Here is a 19,755-nt window from a genome sequence, read left to right as displayed (position 1 = left end):
CTAATGTATGTCCTAACTAATTCATGTTTTCCTACACTCATTACAGACACTTCTTTATGGTTGCAGCTACTGCCCTTCACATAAATCCATCTGCGTTTCCTCCTTCCTTTATGAAGGAATAATGACTTATTCAGACAAGTGTAGCATCATACTGGAGTGCAAAGTTCTGTTGAGCACTGGAAACATGAGAAACCTCTAAATACATGGACACAAGCACACGCACGCACGCACGCACACGCACACACACACACACACACACACACACACACACACACACACACACACACACACACACACACAGCCTCAGTCATGTTGTTGAGGTGTATGTGTACAGCATGTGTGAGTGTGTGAGAGAGATGGGTGTACTAATAAAGGTTATGTAACCAAGTGCTCCATGTCAGATTTTTTCTCATGCATACAAGATACCAGAGCAGGACTAAGGGGCTCTTTCTCACACACGCTCTAGTGGATGTGTGATGCGTGTAATCAACACATACTTGTGCTTGCCCATGAAAACCCACCAATAAAAATAGAGGGGAAAAAAAGAGGCATTTCAGCCTCTGGGGAGGGAATATATGAATTCTCTGTAACCACCTCCACCACTGTAAGTTGAAGGACGTATGTCCTCCTGATATTTATATTAGGGATGTCCCAATCACGTTTTTTTGCCCCCTAGTCCGAGTCCAAGTCGTTTGATTTGGAGTATCTGCCGATACCGAGTCCCGATCAGATACTTCTATAAAACATTAGGAAATGAACTAAGAGCAAAGAATAAGATCCAGGATGTCCCTTATTTTTATTTTATTTTATTTTATTTTATTTTATTTTATTTTACCAATGCTCGACCTGCCCCTTTGCCCCTTGATGCCCAAAGTGCCCTATTGTCAAAATGATTTTTGTGTGTGTGTGTGTGTGTGTGTGTGTGTGTGTGTGTGTGTGTGTGTGTGTGTGTGTGTGTGTGTGTGTGAAAGTCCGTCTCTGTGGCCCAAAATAATAATAAATAAAACAAAATAATAATAATTTAGATCTACCTTGGTCGGCCACATATTCCACAACGTGCCCTCACTCTGCCGTCGCTGCCCTGACGTGTCCAGACGTGCCCTGCTATGGCAAGCCATTCCGCACATCACAACGCGCGTAAAAAAAATGGCGTTTTTCTAGTATGATAATAATCTCCTCCCTTCTTTTCTCTCAGCCACTCAACTTGAAGTGTCTGCGCCCAATCGCTGATCAAGACAAGCAGACCAGATCAGTTGAGCACAGATCTCTGTTGTGGCAAAGTTTGTCCTAACTTACCTTGTAGTTTCTCGTAGGTAAATATTTTGGATGATAGGCAGGAAAATAGCCCATAAATTAACTTCATCATTATTTTAAATTCCTCTTCCATGCATCGTTTATTTATTTATTTTTGTGGTTAATGCTTCTATGTCATTGTTGATTCTGATTGGTGTGGCCACTAAGAAATGAAGCAAGGAAGTGGTGCAGTGGTTAGAGCTCCTTGTAGCAAACCCCAGCCAGACTATGGTGAAGCGTACTGATGTTTCACAAAGCATTTATTTATGTTCAGCCATCAGCCTTGTTTCGAACACAAATTGTCTGTCCTTCACTCTTTTCTTCACAAAACACCGTAAGAGCTTCTTCCCATTCCAGCTAGGCGCCTATAATTTTCATACATCTCCTTTGCATTGGACAGCAACACCGCGTAATCCGTTTCTCCTCTTCCTGTATGAATTTTCGTACTTTTTGGATACGTCTCCCTCATGTCAAGTGACGCTTCTTAGCTGTACACTTCCTGTGCTGCCAGAAAGGTGCCAAAATAAAAGCTCGTAACATTAAAATACACCTTCAAAATAAAAGCATGGAGGGAACAGTTATTTTAACACTAACAAAAGGCCTACAAAAAACGATAAACTGATCAACAGACCTTTTATAAGAGTCATTTACACTCCTGCCCTGTAATCAGTGTTCTTTTAGCTTGCAGGTTCGAATCCAGCAAGTGGCATTGTTTACTTGGACCTTTTGCTGTTTATTTATTGAATTAATTTTTTTTACAACTCTGTCATGCACCACGCTGCTATATTGTGATGTATTTGTGTGGATATAAACCCACTGACTTTGCAGCCCTGTGTTAGTAAACAAGATGGCAGAAACCTGTGTGTACTTTCAATTTTTCCTCTCATTTCTGTTGATGTTTTGACGTTATTTAAACTCCCCTTCCATTCCATTGCTAGGATATATAGACATATATTTTGGGTAGATACACTTTTTTTTTTTTTTTTTTTGCTCTGGTAAGCCTTCTGGTAGAATCAGGAGGGAAGGAAACACAGCTAAGATCATCATAATATATATCCCAGTCATATATCCCAGTCAGTGCACTCAAAACAGTCCTATATGATGACACAACAGTGGTGGGCCTCATCAGGGACGACAGCGACCTGGCTTACAGAGAAGAGGTGGCGCAGCTAGTGGGCTGGTGCAAAGTCAACAACCTGATCCTGAAAGTGGTTAAAACCAAAGAGATCATTGTTGACTTCAGGAAGAATCAGCCCAGTCACGCTCCACTTCTCCTCAACAACACAGCTGCGAAGGTGGTCAGCAGCCACCTCCACAACCTGGGGGTGCACATCACAGACAACCTCACCTGGTCTGTGAACACTGCGTCACTGGTGAAAAGGGCAAAGCAACGCCTGCACTTTCTGCGCAGGATGAGGAGAGCCCACCTGCCCCTGCCCATCCTCACTACATTCTACAGAAGCACCATAGAGAGCATCCTGACCAGCTGCATCCCTGTGTGGTATGGAGGCTGCAGTGCTGCTGACTGGAAGAATGTGAGGAAAGTGGTGAGGACAGCAGAGAAAATCATTGGGACTTCTCTTCCCTCCATTCAGGACATTGCACCTAAACACTGTATGTCCCATGCTGTTAACATTATCAGGGATTCTTCATATGCCCACCATGGTCACCATGGTCTGCCCTGCTGGCCTCTTGAAAGAGGTTCTGTAGTATTCAGTGCAGGACCACCAGGTTCTGCACTGAATACTTTTCCCTGCTTTTTCCCTCAGGCCATCAGACTGCTGAACTCTAAATGAGCATCTTTTGCACCACAGTTGTCACCTCAGGTCATTCTCTCATATGCACTTTAAAATTACTTAATTGTATATCTGTGCTGCTTGTTTTTCTCTGTTTTTTACTTACTGCACATCCCTGCTGCTATTCTGTAACTTAACCTATATTCTACTGTTTATTGTACACACTGTTTATTTCACATACTGTTTATTTATATATACTTGCCTATGTTTTGTCCAGATGTGTAATGGAAATATTATGTTCAACCCAAGTCCAATAATTTCATATCTTAATTGCAGATAGGTCGCGTATTATAATGATCTTAGCTGTGTTTCCTCCCCTCCTGATTCTACCAGATTTTTATATATATATATATATATATATATATATGGGGCTGCACGGTGGCGCAGCAGGTAGTGCGCGTGCCTCACAGCAAGAAGGTTGCCGGTTCGATCCCCGGGTCAGGCGGGGCCCCTCTGTGTGAAGCTTGCATGTTCTTCCTGTGCATGCGGGTACCCGGGTACTCCGGCTTCCTCCCACAGACCAGAAACATGCTCATTAGGTTAATTGATGACTCTAAGTTGTCCGTAGGTGTGAGTGTGAATGGATGTTTGTCCTTGAATGTGGCCCTGCAATCGGCTGGCGACCGGCTCAGGGTTTACCCTGCCTCTCGCCCATTGTAGCTGAGATAGGCTCCAGCCCCCCGCAACCCCGAAAGGGATAGGCGGTATAGTTAATGGATGGATATATATATATATATATTAGTGCTGTCAGGCGATTAAAAAAATTAATCTAATTAATTACAGGATTTGTAATTAATTAATCTAATTAATCGCATTTTAATCTCATATCTGCTAAAGGTCCCCAAATAAAGAATTTGAATTCTAGGTTCTAGGTCATTACAAAATTGTAGTGCATGACTAATCAATTGAATACGCCAAGAAGAGAAGATTTGATATCCACATTTTTATTGGTGAAGTGTGCTTCATAAATGAAATTCAGATGACGCTATCTGAAACGCCTCTTTTAGGCCCTCGTCTTCCACGATTGGAATCGGCCTGCAATCAGCAGCAACCCACTTTGCGATTGAGTTTGTCAGTTTTTCTGTCGTGGCTTTGCTCATTCGTTTTCCTAACTCAGCAAGTGTGGGTTGGCGGAGTGAGCTCACGGTGCTACCGTGAGGCAGCTAGCGGCACTAGAAGCACTAGCAGCAACTACATGTTTAGCGTTGAAATGATAATTCAGGCTGGAGCTGCTACGGTGATAGGAAAATTCTTTTTTACACAAGGTACAAATCACTGCGTTCTTGTTAATAGTCCCGTCTTTGTTCTTTTTATAAATAAACTTGCCGTTCAAAGGTCCAAGTAGGCTTGCCTCGCTCTCCAGTGTCTCATCCATGTCTATTGTCACCCTGCTTTTGACTAGTAGCGCAGGTAGGATGCAGCCTACGGGTCACTCAAAGGGCCAAATTTAAAATGCTTGCGCATTAACTTGCCACTCATGATTAAGTGCGTTAATTTTTATAGCGCGTTAATTTGCAGCGTAATTAATTAATCTAATTAACGCGTTAAACTGACAGCCCTAATATATATATATATATATATATATATATATATATATATATATATATATATATATATATATATATAAAAAATCTGGTAGAATCTCCTACAAATGCATGGAAGGGGAGTTTAAATAACATCAAAACATCAACAGAAATGAAATGAGAAATGAGAGGAAAAATTGAAAGTACACACAGGTTTCTGCCATCTTGTTTACTAACACAGGGCTGCAAAGTCAGTGGGTTTATATCCAAACAATATATCACATTATAGCAACGTGGTGCATGACAGAGTTGTAAAATAAATAAATAGATAAATAAATAAACAGCAAAAGGTCCAAGTAAACAATGCCACTCACTGGATTCGAACCTGCAAACTAAAAGAACACTGATTACAGGGCAGGAGTGTAAATGACTTTTATAAAAGGTCTGTTGATCAGTTCATCAGTTTTTGTAGGCCGTTGTTTTGTTAGTGTTAAACTAACAGTGCCCTCCCTGCTTTTATTTTGAAGGTGTATTTCAATGTCACAAGCTTTTATTTTGGCACCTTTCTGGCGGCACAGGAAGTGTACAGCTAAGAAGCGTCACTTGACATGAGGGAGACGTATCCAAAAAGTACGAAAATTCATACAGGAAGAGGAAAAACGGATTACGCGGTGTTGCTGTCCAATGCAAAGGAGATGTATAAAAATTATAGGCGCCTAGCTGGAATGGGAAGAAGCTCTTACGGTGTTTTGTGAAGAAAAGAGTGAAGGACAGAAAAGTAAATTTGTGTTCGAAACAAGGCTGATGGCTGAACATAAATAAATGTCAGTCTGGCTGGGGTTTGCTACAAGGAGCTCTAACCACTGTACCACTTCCTTGCTTCATTCCTTAGTGGCTACAGCAGTCAGAATCAACAATGACATAGAAGCATTAACCACAAAAATAAATAAATAAACGATGCATGGAAGAGGAATTTAAAATAATGATGAAGTTAATTTATGGGCTATTTTCCTGCCTATCATCCAAAATATTTACCTACGAGAAACTACAAGGTAAGTTAGGACAAACTTTGCCACAACAGAGATCTGTGCTCAACTGATCTGGTCTGCTTGTCTTGATCAGCGATTGGGCGCAGACACTTCAAGTTGAGTGGCTGAGAGAAAAGAAGGGAGGAGATTATTATCATACTAGAAAACCACCGTTTTTTATGCGCGTTGTGATGTGCACAAACGGCGTTTTTTTACGTACGTTCTTGGAGGACTTCATTGCGGCGTAAAAAGCGGCGTTCTTTCTGCGCATTACGGCGTAAAAAAAACAGCGTAAAAACTGCGCCGTAATGCAGTTGAAACGCGACTGAATGTGGCGTATTTCTGACAGGAATGGCTTGCCATAATGAGCATCCTCTGTGTCATCCAACTCTACACACACACCTCTCACAAGTTATAGCCGCTCATTAACCACACACAGCGTGCTGTGGGGGGAAAGTATGCCAGGCCTTTTTGTTTGTTTGTTTCTGTATGTTTCTCTTGTCATGGGCAAAGTGCTTTAGAGAGATATCATGTGTTATTTTACTGTCAAGCTGTTTTTTCCTATGTTTCTAGAGGCAATGAGGCATAGACTATGTTATTTTACTAAAACTATGCAATATGCATATTCACATAATTTTGAACTATTACAGTATAAATACAACAATAATAGATTTGAATTAGAATTTTTATTTTCTCAACCTCTCATTTAAACATATCAGTACTTGTTTGTTTATAACATTTATACACAATATAAATAAATATAAATATGCATACAAATTATATAACTTTTAGAAGCTGTCAGAGTCGATAGTCAAACTGAATAAAAGCACAAAAATATTTAAATACATGATTTCTATATCATTTAATTATTTTTTACTTTATCAATTTAGCACTAGGAATAATAAAGGGCAGATTATGAATGGATTATATTCGTGGCTATACAGTACAATTTTTGAAAAGGTATGAAGTGTCACATCAGCAGCAGCAGCCTCCTCACCAACCCCCTCAACAGAAGCTGTTCAGTGTCCCCCATCAGGTAAAACAGAGACTGCAGCTTTCACACAAGAGCTGTTTGGTCCGCTTTAAACGGACCAGAGTTTGTTTCCTCAGATAGTCCGCTTCGTTTGGGCAGGTGTGAAAGCTCATCCGAACTCTGGTGCGGACCAAACAAGCGAACTCTGGTCCGCCTGAAAACGTGGGTCTCGGTTCGCTTGCAAGTGAACCCTGGTTCGGTTCATATGTAGTGTGAAAGCTCACCAGACCAAACACAGAACCAAATGTACATAGTGACGCTGTACGCAGTGCATACGCAGTTAAAGGTTTACTAAAATCATGTATTCTGTGCTAAAATACAACGTAACTCATCTGTATTTATAATAAAGCTTGATTCTGCATCTCTATTTACAGCTCATTAGTCACAGTGTGAAAGCAGAACTGAAACCAGTGATAAATGCAACAATGTTGCGACTTTCAGCTCCCCAGTCGAACCGAGTCCGCTTGGTCAGGTGTGAAAATGACCTAAGGTTGCTTTCACACCAGAGCTGTTTGGTCCGCTTTAAACGGACCAGAGTTCGTTTCCTTGGATAGTCCGCTTCGTTTGGGCAGATGTGAAAGCTCATCTGAACTCTGGTGCGGACCAAACAAGCGAACTCTGGTCCGCCTGAACACGTGGGTCTCCGTTCGCTTGCAAGTGAACCCTGATTCGGTTCGTATGCAGTGTGAAAGCTCACCGGACCAAACACAGGACCAAATGTTCGTAGTGATGCTATAAGCAGTGCATATGCGTGCTAAAATACAACATATCTCATCTGCATTTATAATATAGCTTGATTCTGCATCTCTATTTACAGCTCATTAGTCCTAACGTGAATGTTTACTGTTGTGATGGCAACAAGTGACCGTGACAATGATATGGTATGTTGTGATTCCATGTTACATTCTTTATGAATATGGGTTGCTACCATTCAACTGGTTATATTGCAAGGTATGTTTCTGTATGGTGTTTTAAATTTGTGCTCCATGTGCTCCCTTTTAACTTTGAGCACCTGCCCCTCCAAAGGTCTCTGCACGGCCCTGATTGTGTGTGTCCTCTACTGTCTTGCCGTTGTGATAAATAAACTGTGAAACAACGTATGTTAACGTATGTTCTGCCACAGTTACCAACTAGCGTTTGAGCCAGCGCAATTGTTCTCGTCGTTCACTTTGAAATATTTCCACGCAGCAGACATAGCAGCATATCACACACCTCAGATTCAAAACAAACTGCTGTGTGCTGCCGTGTTCCGCGCATGCGCTGTTCAGTGGCGTCTGTCACAGACACAGACCCGGCCTGTAAACGTTGGTAGTTAATAAATACTATTTTATTCTCATTTATTTTTTAATCACTCGCCCATATATTGTAAATGTGATTAAAAATAACAATAAATATACATATGTATGTATATTATTTATCCGATACCAGTACACTATATATCTGTACTGGCTTACCCAGTGCAGGGGGCTAGACCATATCCCTGTAAACACTGGCTGAGAGGCAAAGGTAAAACCCAGATTATCTCAGGGCTGAGTATAGACAGACAACCATTCACTTTCACATTCATTCCTAAGGAATATCGTCTCCAATTCTCCTAACCTGCATGTATTGGGACTGTGGGAGGAAAGTGACCTTAAGGAGCCTACACATATGCACATGATTAATAAGATATACAAACACAGACCTTAGGCAGTGAAGTCCGGGAGCCTGAGCTCTGTGTTGTCATTGTGAGGACAGTGGTGATGCCCAGTGCCACTCTGGCTGGGGCAGCATCCATGTTGATCCAGAAGGAGACCCAGGACAGAATTACAATGAGCAGAGAGGGGATATACATCTGGATCAGATAATAGCCCATCTGACGCTCCAGGTGGAACCGCACTTCAATACAAGTAAATTTACCTGCAACAAAGCAGAGAAATGCCAAAATTCACTTATGTAGAATTAATTCATACATTTATTAAGAACAATAATCAACAATAAATATGGGGCACAGTTATGATCTTCTAACAGGTGGCACGGTGGAACAGGTGGTAACACTGTTGCCTCACTGCTAGAAGAATCCCACTGTGGGCGCTGGTGGCTTGTCCTCCACCATGCCTTCAGTGCCTGCTGTTTGAGGAAAAAGGGAGCCGTTCTGTGTGGAGTTTGCATGTTCTCCCTGTGCTCACCTGGGGTATCCTCCACAAAATGTACCCCCACTAAAAACATGCGAGAAGATCACCACCTGACCAATGGTGACAACAGGAACTGGTCCCCAGGTGCCGGTTGGCTGGCAGCCCACCGCTCCTGGTCTGCCGCGGAGGAAGGACAGTCCAAGGATGGGTTAAAGGCGGAGAATAAATTTCACATATGCATGGCGTGTGCAGTTTCCCCTCCTAACTTTGCATGTTTTGTGTAAAATGTGACTAATAAAGGGATTTCTTCTTCTTCTTCTTCTTCTTCTTCTTCTTCTTCTTCTTCTTCTTCTAAGGCAATGTTTGGTGATTTTACCAAATCTTCAACCCCACACCACCTAGCTTTCACCTCACTGCCCAGATTTGGATTTTATGGATGGCAAGGGTGTGGTTAAAAAAAACTTTGTCTTGACCTGGGGTCAAGCTCATTATGCGGGCCAAAATCTATAAACATCTGTAATCCTGGTCCTTGTTGGAGCCTTCTGAATCATTCAATTCCCCCATTCTGACACAGTGCCCCAGGTCAAAAACACCACATACATATTTGTCTACTGCTTGTGGTCACATCCCATTAAATGAAAAGACCATATCAGTTTGGATGTCAGTCTGTTTTTTTTGTTTTTTTTCCCCTCTTACAGCTTTTTTTAAATTTTTTTTTTAGTTTTTTAAACCTAGCAGGTCAAACATAATTGATTAAATGTGGCAACTTTTTCAGCCTGTATGCATGCTACCTGTGATGTGATGATGACAGCAGTGTGTGTGTGTGTGCGTGTGTGTGTTACCTGTGTTATAGTGCTTGGTGCAGTATCTGAGGTCTGATTCATCTTTGAGGATGAACTGTGGGAGCGTGAGGCCGTCAGCCACTTGGACCGGTCCATTCTCCTGCCACTCAAAGATCAGATCATTCATGGTGTAACCAACTGAAAAAAGCAAACCACAAGGCAATTAAATAATCAACAATTAATAAAGCATCATGAAAGAGCAACATAAAGGCCATGTCGTACAAATCTTTGAAGTGATAGACATGTTAAGCAGAGGCTTCCTGATTCTCTGACATTTTGATTTATTGTCAGTTATTTTTTTTTTATTTAGTTCCTTTATCTTCCAGCAAGTAGTCTCACTGGGGGTTAGCACTGCTGTCTGAGATTTTGCACAGTTTGTTTGGTCTTATTTCACTTTATTTGTCAAATATCACTCAAATTTCTTTTTCTTTTTTAAACACCTCCTGATACCTGTATTTAAAAAAAAAAAATCTTAAATTTTTCATCTCAGAACAGTATTGATTTTGACCAACCCACTATCGTGCATATACTATTGATAGACTTGTACCAATTATGTCGCAAAAAAGTATTGTGGGTACATTATTTGAGGAATAAAAGAAGCATGAACACAATGAAAGCAAAACCTGTCACATCAGTCAACTCTTGCTGCCACTCTCTGTTTTATCTGTTCACCTGCTCAGCCTGCAACCTTCACCAGCTATCCATGCACACCATTTCAATCACCAGACACACACAGACATCACCTATTCAGTACTATACTTAAGTCCCTCTTCCACTACCATACCTTGCCAGATTGTTCTTAGGCTTCTTAGGCTGAGTTTTTTTTTTCACGGAAAACGATCATTTTTAAAAACTCTGGCCAAAGATTTCTGAAAACGCCGGTTATGTGTTGGCATGTAAACAGGGTTAAGCAGCGTTTTAGGTTCCGAAACGTCACAACATTGTGTTCATGAGAACGGGATGGATGCACGCGTACAGACAGATGGATGGAAAACCTGAAAGCAGAATGCTTGAGGTATTCTGTTCTCAGGTTTTTGCTGAGACAGAGGCATATTACTGTTATAATGAGGGACAATCTAAACATCACATTACCCTCCAATTCATTTAGGCACTACACATTATATCTATGTATATGTAATGAGTCATTTAAAATTGAATTGAAGATGGAGTTGGATCAAAGCAGTTTTTTTTTTTTTTCTCAAACATGCATTGTGTTATGACTGGAATCCTTTCCTCTCATCATTTCTCACAGTCTCTGTGCATGGGTGTCTTTATGTTTCCTGTGTTGTCCTCTGCATGATGTCAAAAGCAGCAGCAATACAACAATGGAAATAATCTTATATAAATATAAAAAATAGAGCTAGATCTATGTATGGTAATGCCTCTGGCCAGTGGGCTGGAGCAGAGTAAAACCACCAGTGAAGACAAATAATCTGTCCAATTGATATCTGTCCCCTAGGATCAAGCTAAGCTTCTGATTGGACAATGGGCAAATTAGTCATTATAGCATTATACATGACTCTGTGTTCCTTCAAAAAGATACGGCCATGTGTATGTTTTAATCCTGTTTCAAAGAGAGGGATGTCGAGGAGAAGGAGGATGATACTATGTACTTTAGTATGATGTAGAGATGAATGCACATTTTTACCCACACATTTGTACTTTACTGCCGCCGTGGTCATTCACTTCTCATGCAATAAAAAACAAATTCATAAATGACTTACAAAAAGAGGACAGTGACATTGCATGGACAGACAAGACAGTGCATCAGCAACACCATGCAGCTGCAACTTAGTCAGAACATCAGGGGGAACAAAGAAATATTCACAAATTTTGTTATATTGTAATTCATTTCAATGCATGCTGCTCCGAGTAGTCAGCAGCTCTTCTTGCAGCAGCACATTGTCTCTTTCCCAGTGATAGGTTTTTAGGTAATGTAAAATCATCAACGTAATTGTTCTGAAACCAATAATAGAACAGAATTTTACCTGAGGGTTGCCAACACACTCTCATTTCTCTAAAAATCCCATGCCAAATAATAGGAAGCCTTTAAGCCAGTCCTTCATGAAATATAGTTATAGGCTATCTGTGCACACAAGTCACACATACCTCACTCCAACATCAAAAAACACCTTTCATTTATATAGAGTTTTGTCTGACTTTGTTCTTCAATTTCACATCTATGACAAATTGAAATGATCCTAAAAAAACTTTTAATGCAATCGAGTTAGATTAATTAGGCTCACCAATAATGTGACAGTTGAACTGTGACTGCAATTTGAAAACCAAATCATCATGCATTGGTATGTATCTTAGCCCTTATGCATCATACAGGACCACTGGTCGATTGCTTAATTTAGCTGCCAAGGTCAGAAGATGAACTACCTTTGCAGTCTAATGAGTAGATATGTGTGAAAGCACCCTTGATAAAATAAATAAGAAAACTATGACAAACCAAATAAAGTAGCTCAGCTAAGAAATCTTTACATCTCTTCTATTTCAATGCTGGCTTTCCTCATCGTTATCATCAACCGCTTATCCGCTGAACAGCTTCAGGAGGGGACCCCAAACTTCCCTTTCCCAGGCCACATTAACCCTTTGATGCACAACATATGAACACCCCTTCTAATGCGCAACATGGGTCAAAAATGACCCGCATTCATTTTCCATGTGTTTTCAGGCTGGGTGAGTGTTTCTTTGATGTATTTTTTTTAAATCAATTTATTTTATTATTAAATGTCCCAATTATTATTTTAATATCTTGTTTTTGATTAGTACAAAGTCAATGCTTCCATTGTCTGTTTATTATTTTAGGAATAAAATAGATTTTGGATTACTAACCGGTCGAGGCAGATGGCCGCCCACCCAGAGTCTGGTTCTGCTCGAGGTTTCTGCCTGTTAAAAGGAAGTTTTTCCTCGCCACTGTCGCCAAGTGCTTGCTCATGGGGGAATTGTTGGTTTCTTTGTTGATAAAAGAGCTTGGTCTGTACCAGCTCTATATGGAAAGTGTCCTGAGACAACTTCTGTTGTGATTTGGCGCTATACAAATAAAATTGAATTGAATTGAATTACTCCACCACATGGATCAAAAATGACCCATTTATCCAAGTGTGATTTTGAATTAAATTACTTCATACTATAACAATAATTTGCTTCAAATAATCACATTAGCAATGCTTTGGGCCAAATAATCATACATTTTATATTTGAAATGTGTTTATTTGTCGTACACAGACATGGACATTCTGTAGAAACATACCTCTGATAACAGTTGAACAGTTGATATTTTACCCATTTTACCATCTGATTTGTGACCAAATAAAATATAACAACTGATCACAGTACATATTAAATAGATAGTTTAACAATTGTAATCTTATTTGTGACCAAATACAATAAAACACAACTGATCACAGTGCAGTAGATAAAATTGAACTGATAATTTAACAATGTAATCCGATTTGTGACCAACTAACATAACACATCTGATCACAGTAGACTGTCTTACATCCCTCACAAATGACCACGATATGTCTGTGCTCCTTACACACAGGCCTGGTGCACTGGGAACACCAGCTGCTGGCTTTTCTGTCCTTGGAAGTTGTGCAGATTGCACACCTCTTCCTCTTCCCTTGGCCGGCCTGCCTGATGTCCTCCTGTGGCTGTGTGGTGCCTGGGTTTTGTTTTTTGATCCCGCATCTTCCCATAGCCTCAAGGATGGACTTTTGGAGTATGGGTGTGCTCTCCATGCGCCTCTTCATGTGTGGCATGACTAACTCCTGGCCCAGCTCTTTGATGAACAGGCGGCGTGCGTTGCTTATGCCACTCATGTACCCCGGGTGTTGTGAAGTGAAGCTTGTGTATGCGTTGAGGGTCGCAACATCCAGCATGTTATACCAGAGGACCATTGGCCACCTCCTTGTTCTCCGCTTACATGTGTAGGTGCTAACCATTTGATCCATTGTGTCTACACCTCCTTTTGTTTTGTTGCTGGATCACATCTGGCTTCTTCTTTTGGTTGCTCTCATCCACTGCTTTGTAGTCGTGCATTGTACTCAAAAGGATAACAGACTTTCCTTTTTTCTGGGTGTAGCTCACCATGGTCATGTTGCCTCTGAATCCAAACTCTTAGCTGTAGATCTCACACAGTTTGGATGGCTTCATAACAGGTGGGATATCAGCCTTGTTCTGTCGGAGAGTGCCTACAATTGTTAGGTCCTTCTTAAGGAGCTTCTCAGCCAGAGGGACACTGGTGAAAAAGTTGTCCATCGTGATGTTGCGGCCTATGGGAGGGAAAAAAAAGATTGCACTTTATCAGTATACAACATAGAATTAAAAATTAAATTCACTGACCTCACATTTATTCTTTCTTTTATTCTTATTTATTCTATTCTATTTTGCTTACAAAGAAACCATAGAAAATAAAATTACACAGTATGAAAGACTGTAAGCATGGATAGAACTGATAATCTGCATTCACCTGTCCCTCTGATCCTACTGCACAATTGTTGGACAACAGTCTCCCCAAGCTTCTTCTTAATCTCCTCTCCTGGCTGCCTCCCTGTGTAGACAGTTCCGTCTATTGCATAAGGTACCCTTGCATCGCACATCCAGAAGATTTTTAGCCCATATTTCGCCGGCTTGCTGGGCATATATTCTAGAAACCTGCACCTGCCCTGGAACGGCACCAGCTGCTCGTCGATGGTGACACAGTCACAAGGGATGAACCGTCTTCTGCAGTTGTCTAGGAAGCACTCCCACACGTACCTGAATGCCGTCATGTGGTCCGTTTCCAGTCGCAAAGCCCTGGTCCTCCTGTCGTCAAACCGTATGAAGCGGCGGATATTCTCATATCTCCTGAGACCCATGGTGGCCTTGTAAATTGGATTTTGCAGGGGGTTGAGAAACAGCTCCTGCAAGGCAACATCCCAGCTCTTGTCCCCCCCTGCAAAGAGGGTCAAACCAATAAAGGCCAGGAATTCTTCTTTGTTGATGCTTTTCCACTCTTTCCCTTTTGCTGCGGCTGCTCTGTGTCCCTCTAAGTTGGTGCATCTTAGAACCTCCTCAATGATGTTGTCACTGATGAATTTATCCCAGGCATCCTTTGGTGAAACAGCTGCTGATCCAGGTGTAGGTCCTGGGCAGCTCCTCAGAATGTTATGACTTCTTATTCTGCTGTGAGTGGGGAGATTCCCATTCCAGTAAGACCCGTTTTTACTCAATCTATTTGACTGGGTCTGAAGACTCATCAGATGAGCCCTCTTTGTCATCAGAAGAGTCTTCTTCATTGAGGAGAGACACACCCATAACTCCAGCTTGACCCTGAGGCACATAGACTGGGTCATCATTATCATCAGAGATTTCAGACTCAGAATCAGGACCAATTCCATCCTCATCTTCCTGATCTAGTCCCTTCTGCAGCATCTCCACAACCATTTCAGCAGTGAATCAATGAACAGCCATGATCTGAATATAGAAAAGCAAATGCACAAAATATTATCATCAGTATACAGAGGCAAGCTTGATAGTGGGGCAGCCAGGGTTTATTATGATCTTGAGGCATTTCTAGTGACAGGATCTGTCAACTGTCGCACTAGTTTAGCTTTATTTTGGTGTCCTAGCTAAGATAGCTTGCTAGCTACAATATAATATGTTATAATACAATATAGCTAATAGTAGTGGATATATTTTCCTCTCTGACAAGTAATGTACTTTTTCTCAAGGTAACTTAAACCTTATCAATTATTATACAGTTATCTTTCACAAGTCTAGCTAGCTAGCAGCAGTTACTTTGACAAGTCTAACTAGCTAGCTAATAGGCTAGTTATTTTTCTTTCTGAGATAAGTAGTCTAATGTACTTATTTAATAGACTGTATGACTAATTCTCAAAGTAACTTAAACCGTTATCAATTATCATATACTTATGTTTCACAAGTCATCAAATGTCAACAGCTAGCTAGCTACAGTAGCTAGCTAGCTAACTAACAGTAGCCTATTAAAAATGTTTCCCTTTCTGACAAGAAATGGAGCTACTTAATCTTCAAATTACCTTAAACATAATCAATAATTATGCAGAGTTATCACATCAAATTTCTGATCAGGTAGGATTATAATTATTGTAAAATAAGACTTACATGTTTCAGATCTTCAAATTGTTTTCCAAAGTGGGCTACAGTAAATATGTTACACAAATGTGGGTCATATCTGACCCATGTGTGAAAACTTCATGAAGATTGACAAAAGCTATGCTTATTCATAAAGGAAGAACAGAACACTTAATATGATGATTTGTGCTAAATAAAACAATTAAAATTTACTGAATAGTTGGATTAATAAATGATGAAATACATAGATTATAAACATTCAGCATAGAAACACTACATGAAAACACTACATGAAAACCATACATGAAATAACATGGGAAATGGATATGGGTCATTTTAGACCCATGTTGCGCATTAGAGGGGTAGTGATATAAAAAGTGTTTTTATTCAAAATGTAAAAAAGAAAAATATACAAGAAGGATGAGTTATGATCAAAAACAAGTTAATTGAGGAATACCTGGAATGCTGAGTAATGAAATTAATTAATTGCAAAGATACAGTCACTTTAGACCCATGTTGTGCATCAAAGGGTTAACCAGCTCTGACTGGGGGATCCTGAGGCGTTCCCAGGCCAGTGTGGAGATATAATCTCTCCACCTAGTCCTGGGTCTTCCCCATGGTCTCCTCCCAGCTGGATGTGCCTGGAACACCTCCCTGGGAAGGCACCCAGGGGGCATCCTTACCAGATGTCCAAACCACCTCAACTGGCTCCTTTCAACGCAAAGGAGCAGCGGCTCTACTCCAAGTCCCTCATGGATTACTGAGCTTCTCACCCTATCTCTAAGGGAGACTATCTAGTTATTTCGTTCATGATCCAGCCCTCATGACCGTAGGTGAGAGTCGAACAAGACCCCGAGGTACTTGAACTCCTTCACTTGGGGCAAGGACTCATTCCCTACCCGGAGTAGGCAATCCATCGGTTTCCTGCTGAGAACCTTGGCCTCAGATTTAGAGGTGCTGATCCTCATCCCAACCGCTTCACACTCAGCTACAAACCGATCCAGTGAGTGCCGGAGGTCACAGACCGATGATGCCAACAGGACCACATCATCTGCAAAAAGCAGTGATGAGACCCCCAGCACACCAAACTGCAGACCCTCCTCCCCCCGACTACACCTTGATATCCTGTCCATGAATATCACGAACAGGATTGGTGACAAGGCACAGCCCTGATGGAGGTCATCCCCCACCGGAAACAAATCTGACTTACTGCTGACTACCCAAACACAGCTCTGGCTTTGGGCATATAAAGATTGGATAGCCCTGAGAAGTGACCCCCTCACCCCATACGCCTGCAGCACCTCCCACAATATCTCCTGGGGAACCCGGTCATATGCCTTGTCCAAGTCCACAAAACACATGTAGACCAGATTGGCATACTCCCAGGCCCCCTCCAGGACTCTTGCAAGAGTAAAGAGCTGGTCCGTTGTTCAACGGCCAGGACGGAATCTGCATTGTTCCTCTTCAATCTGAGGTTCGACTATCGGCCGAACCCTCCTTTCCAACACCTTGGAGTAGACTTTACCAGGGAGGCTGAGATGTGTGATGCCCCTGTAATTGGCATCACTTTCTGGCCGCCTTTTTTAAGAGGACCACCACCCCAATCCCTAGGCACTGTCCCAGACTTCCATGCAATGTTAAAGAGACGTGTCATCTAAGACAGCCCCTCAACACACAGAGCCTTCAGTGTTTCTTGACGGATCTCATCGATCCCCGGGGCTTTGCCACTGTGGAGGTGTTTAACTACCTCAGTGACTTCCACCAGGGTAATTGATGATGATCCCCCATCAGCTTCCAGCTCTGCCTCTACAATAGTGGGCGTACCGGTCCGATGCAGGAGTTCCTCAAAGTGCTCCTTCCACTGCCCAACTACCTCCTCCGTAGAGGTCAACAGTGTCCCATCCTTACTGTACACAGCTTGGATGGTCCCCCCCGTTTTCCAGAAACACCTTGGTGCTGACCGAAAGTCCTTCTCTATGATTGCTCCGAACTCCCACACCCGCTGCTTTGCCTCCCCTACGGCGGAAGCTGCTGCCCGTCAGGCCTTTCGGTACCTTGCAACTGCCTCTGGAGTCCTCAGAGATAATATATCCCGGAAGGACTCCATCTTCAGTCGGACGGCTTCCCTGACCACCAGTGTCCACCACGGTGTTCGAGGGTTATCGCCCCTTGAGGCACCCAAGACCTTTAGACCACAGCTCTCCACTGCAGCTTCAGCAGTGGAAGCTTTGAACTTTGCCCACTCAGGTTTGATGCCCCCAACCTCCACAGGGATGCCAGAAAAGCTCCGTCGGAGGTATGAGTTGAAGATCTCTCGGACAGGGGCCTCCTCCAGACGTTACCAGTTCACCTGCACCCCCTGCTTGGGTTTACCAGGTCTGTCTAAAGTCTTCCCCCACCCTCGGACCCAACTCACCACCAGATGGTGATCAGTTGACAACTCCGCCCCTCTCTTCACCTGAGTGTCCAAAACATGCGGCCTCCGGTCAGATAATTCGATAACATAATCGATCATCGACTTTTGACCTAGGGAGCTCTGGTACCATGTACACTTATAAGCGTCCTTATGTTCGAACATGGTGTTCATTATGGACAGTCCATGACTAGGACAGAAGTCCAATAACAAACAACCGCTCGGGTTGAGATCGGGGGGCCATTCCTCCCAGTCACGCCTCTCCAGGTGTCTCCATTGTTGCCCATGTGTGTGTTAAAGTCCCCCAGAAAGACTATGGAGTCCCCTTCCGAAGCTCCATACAGGACTCCACAGGGTCTCCAAGAAGGCCGAATACTGGCCTGGCTCCAGGCGGGGGGCCCGGGGCTTCCTCTGGGCTGGGTATCACCTCTTCTTTGCCGTTTTTTCATGGGGTCTGTATGAACCATTCTTAGTCTGGACCCTCACCTGAGACCAATCTGCCATGGGAGACCCTACCTGGAGCACTAGGCTCCAGACAACATAGCCCTCAGGTTCACTGGGACACACAAACCTCTCCACCATGATAAGGTGATGGTTCCCGGAGGGGTACTGGCTTTCTAGCTTGTAAAATCTAGTTAGTTTATTTTCTGGACAAAATGATTCCAAAAGCTCCACTATGAAGAATGTGTTTTTCTCCTTTTACATTTCACATTATGTTTGTAGGTGTAGCTACTTGACAACCCTCCAGTCTCTTTTCTTTACAGATTTTTTGGGCCTTTCACTGCATGAAAAGTAACATTTCCGTCAATCATCGTCACTGCATATTGCCGTGGAAGTTCTCTCTCAGCCCCTGTGACCGTGAGGTGTTAAAATGCAAATGTAAATGCAAGCTATACAAATGCAAATTGGGATTGTGTGTGTGTGTGTGTGTGTGTGTGTGTGTGTGTGTGTGTGTGTGTGTGTGTGCCTACAGAATACAGACAAAGATTTTTTTTTGTTTTCATCAGGATTTAAAAGTGTGTTTAAATAATTTTATAGGTTACATACAGGATAAGTGTCCTGACTCTCAAAAGCCTTTCATTTTCCACTTAAATTGCTAAATCAAATTGTGAAAATTAAAGCATCTACAGTTCTTGGACACGTCACAGTTTTTCACATATTGCCACCACAACACCAGATGAAAAATGGTTGTGTGATTAGCTTGCAAAATTCCAGCAGGGTAAGTCCACTGCTGATTCTTTAAGTAGGAATAAAAAGGGAACACACCAAAGTAACTTTTCTTTTTTTAATTTTCGGTGATGTCAGTTTACATGTTTTATAAAATAAGCAGGTAAAAAATAGAAAATCAAAATACATAGCAAAATCACAGCATGTTTTTCTTTCTACGCAACAAAAATTGTCTCGCGAGAAATTCAGAGAGTGCGACCTTGCATATGATTGGATGCCTCCTCTGACGCAATGACGTCAGCAGAAAACGACCTCGGACCTCGACCCTAACTAAACCTAACCCGAATGGAGTTTGGATCAGAAAAGTTACGTTTCGGGTCCTGCTAAACTTTAACTCTGTTCATTCAAAGGCCGGATGTCATCTTCAGTTCACCCCACACT

At 42.0% G+C, this 19,755-nt stretch overlaps 1 protein-coding gene across 2 annotated transcripts in view; it reads right to left on the bottom strand.

Annotated features, from left to right (window-relative positions):
* Positions 1–19,755, bottom strand: part of glra3 (glycine receptor, alpha 3) — a 116,160-nt gene that overhangs the window by 11,037 nt on the left and 85,368 nt on the right. For both annotated transcript variants that reach the window (XM_070979224.1, XM_070979216.1), the window contains exons 6-7: positions 9,630–9,767; positions 8,358–8,572 (exon numbers count right to left, since the gene is read on the bottom strand). In XM_070979224.1, the coding sequence (XP_070835325.1) occupies positions 8,358–8,572; positions 9,630–9,767 (353 nt within the window). The remainder of the gene's footprint in view (positions 1–8,357; positions 8,573–9,629; positions 9,768–19,755) is intronic.

This window comes from Chaetodon trifascialis, chromosome 2, assembly GCF_039877785.1.
Source record: "Chaetodon trifascialis isolate fChaTrf1 chromosome 2, fChaTrf1.hap1, whole genome shotgun sequence".
Classification (NCBI taxonomy): domain Eukaryota; kingdom Metazoa; phylum Chordata; class Actinopteri; order Chaetodontiformes; family Chaetodontidae; genus Chaetodon; species Chaetodon trifascialis.
This window is presented reverse-complemented; position numbering and strand designations above follow the sequence as displayed.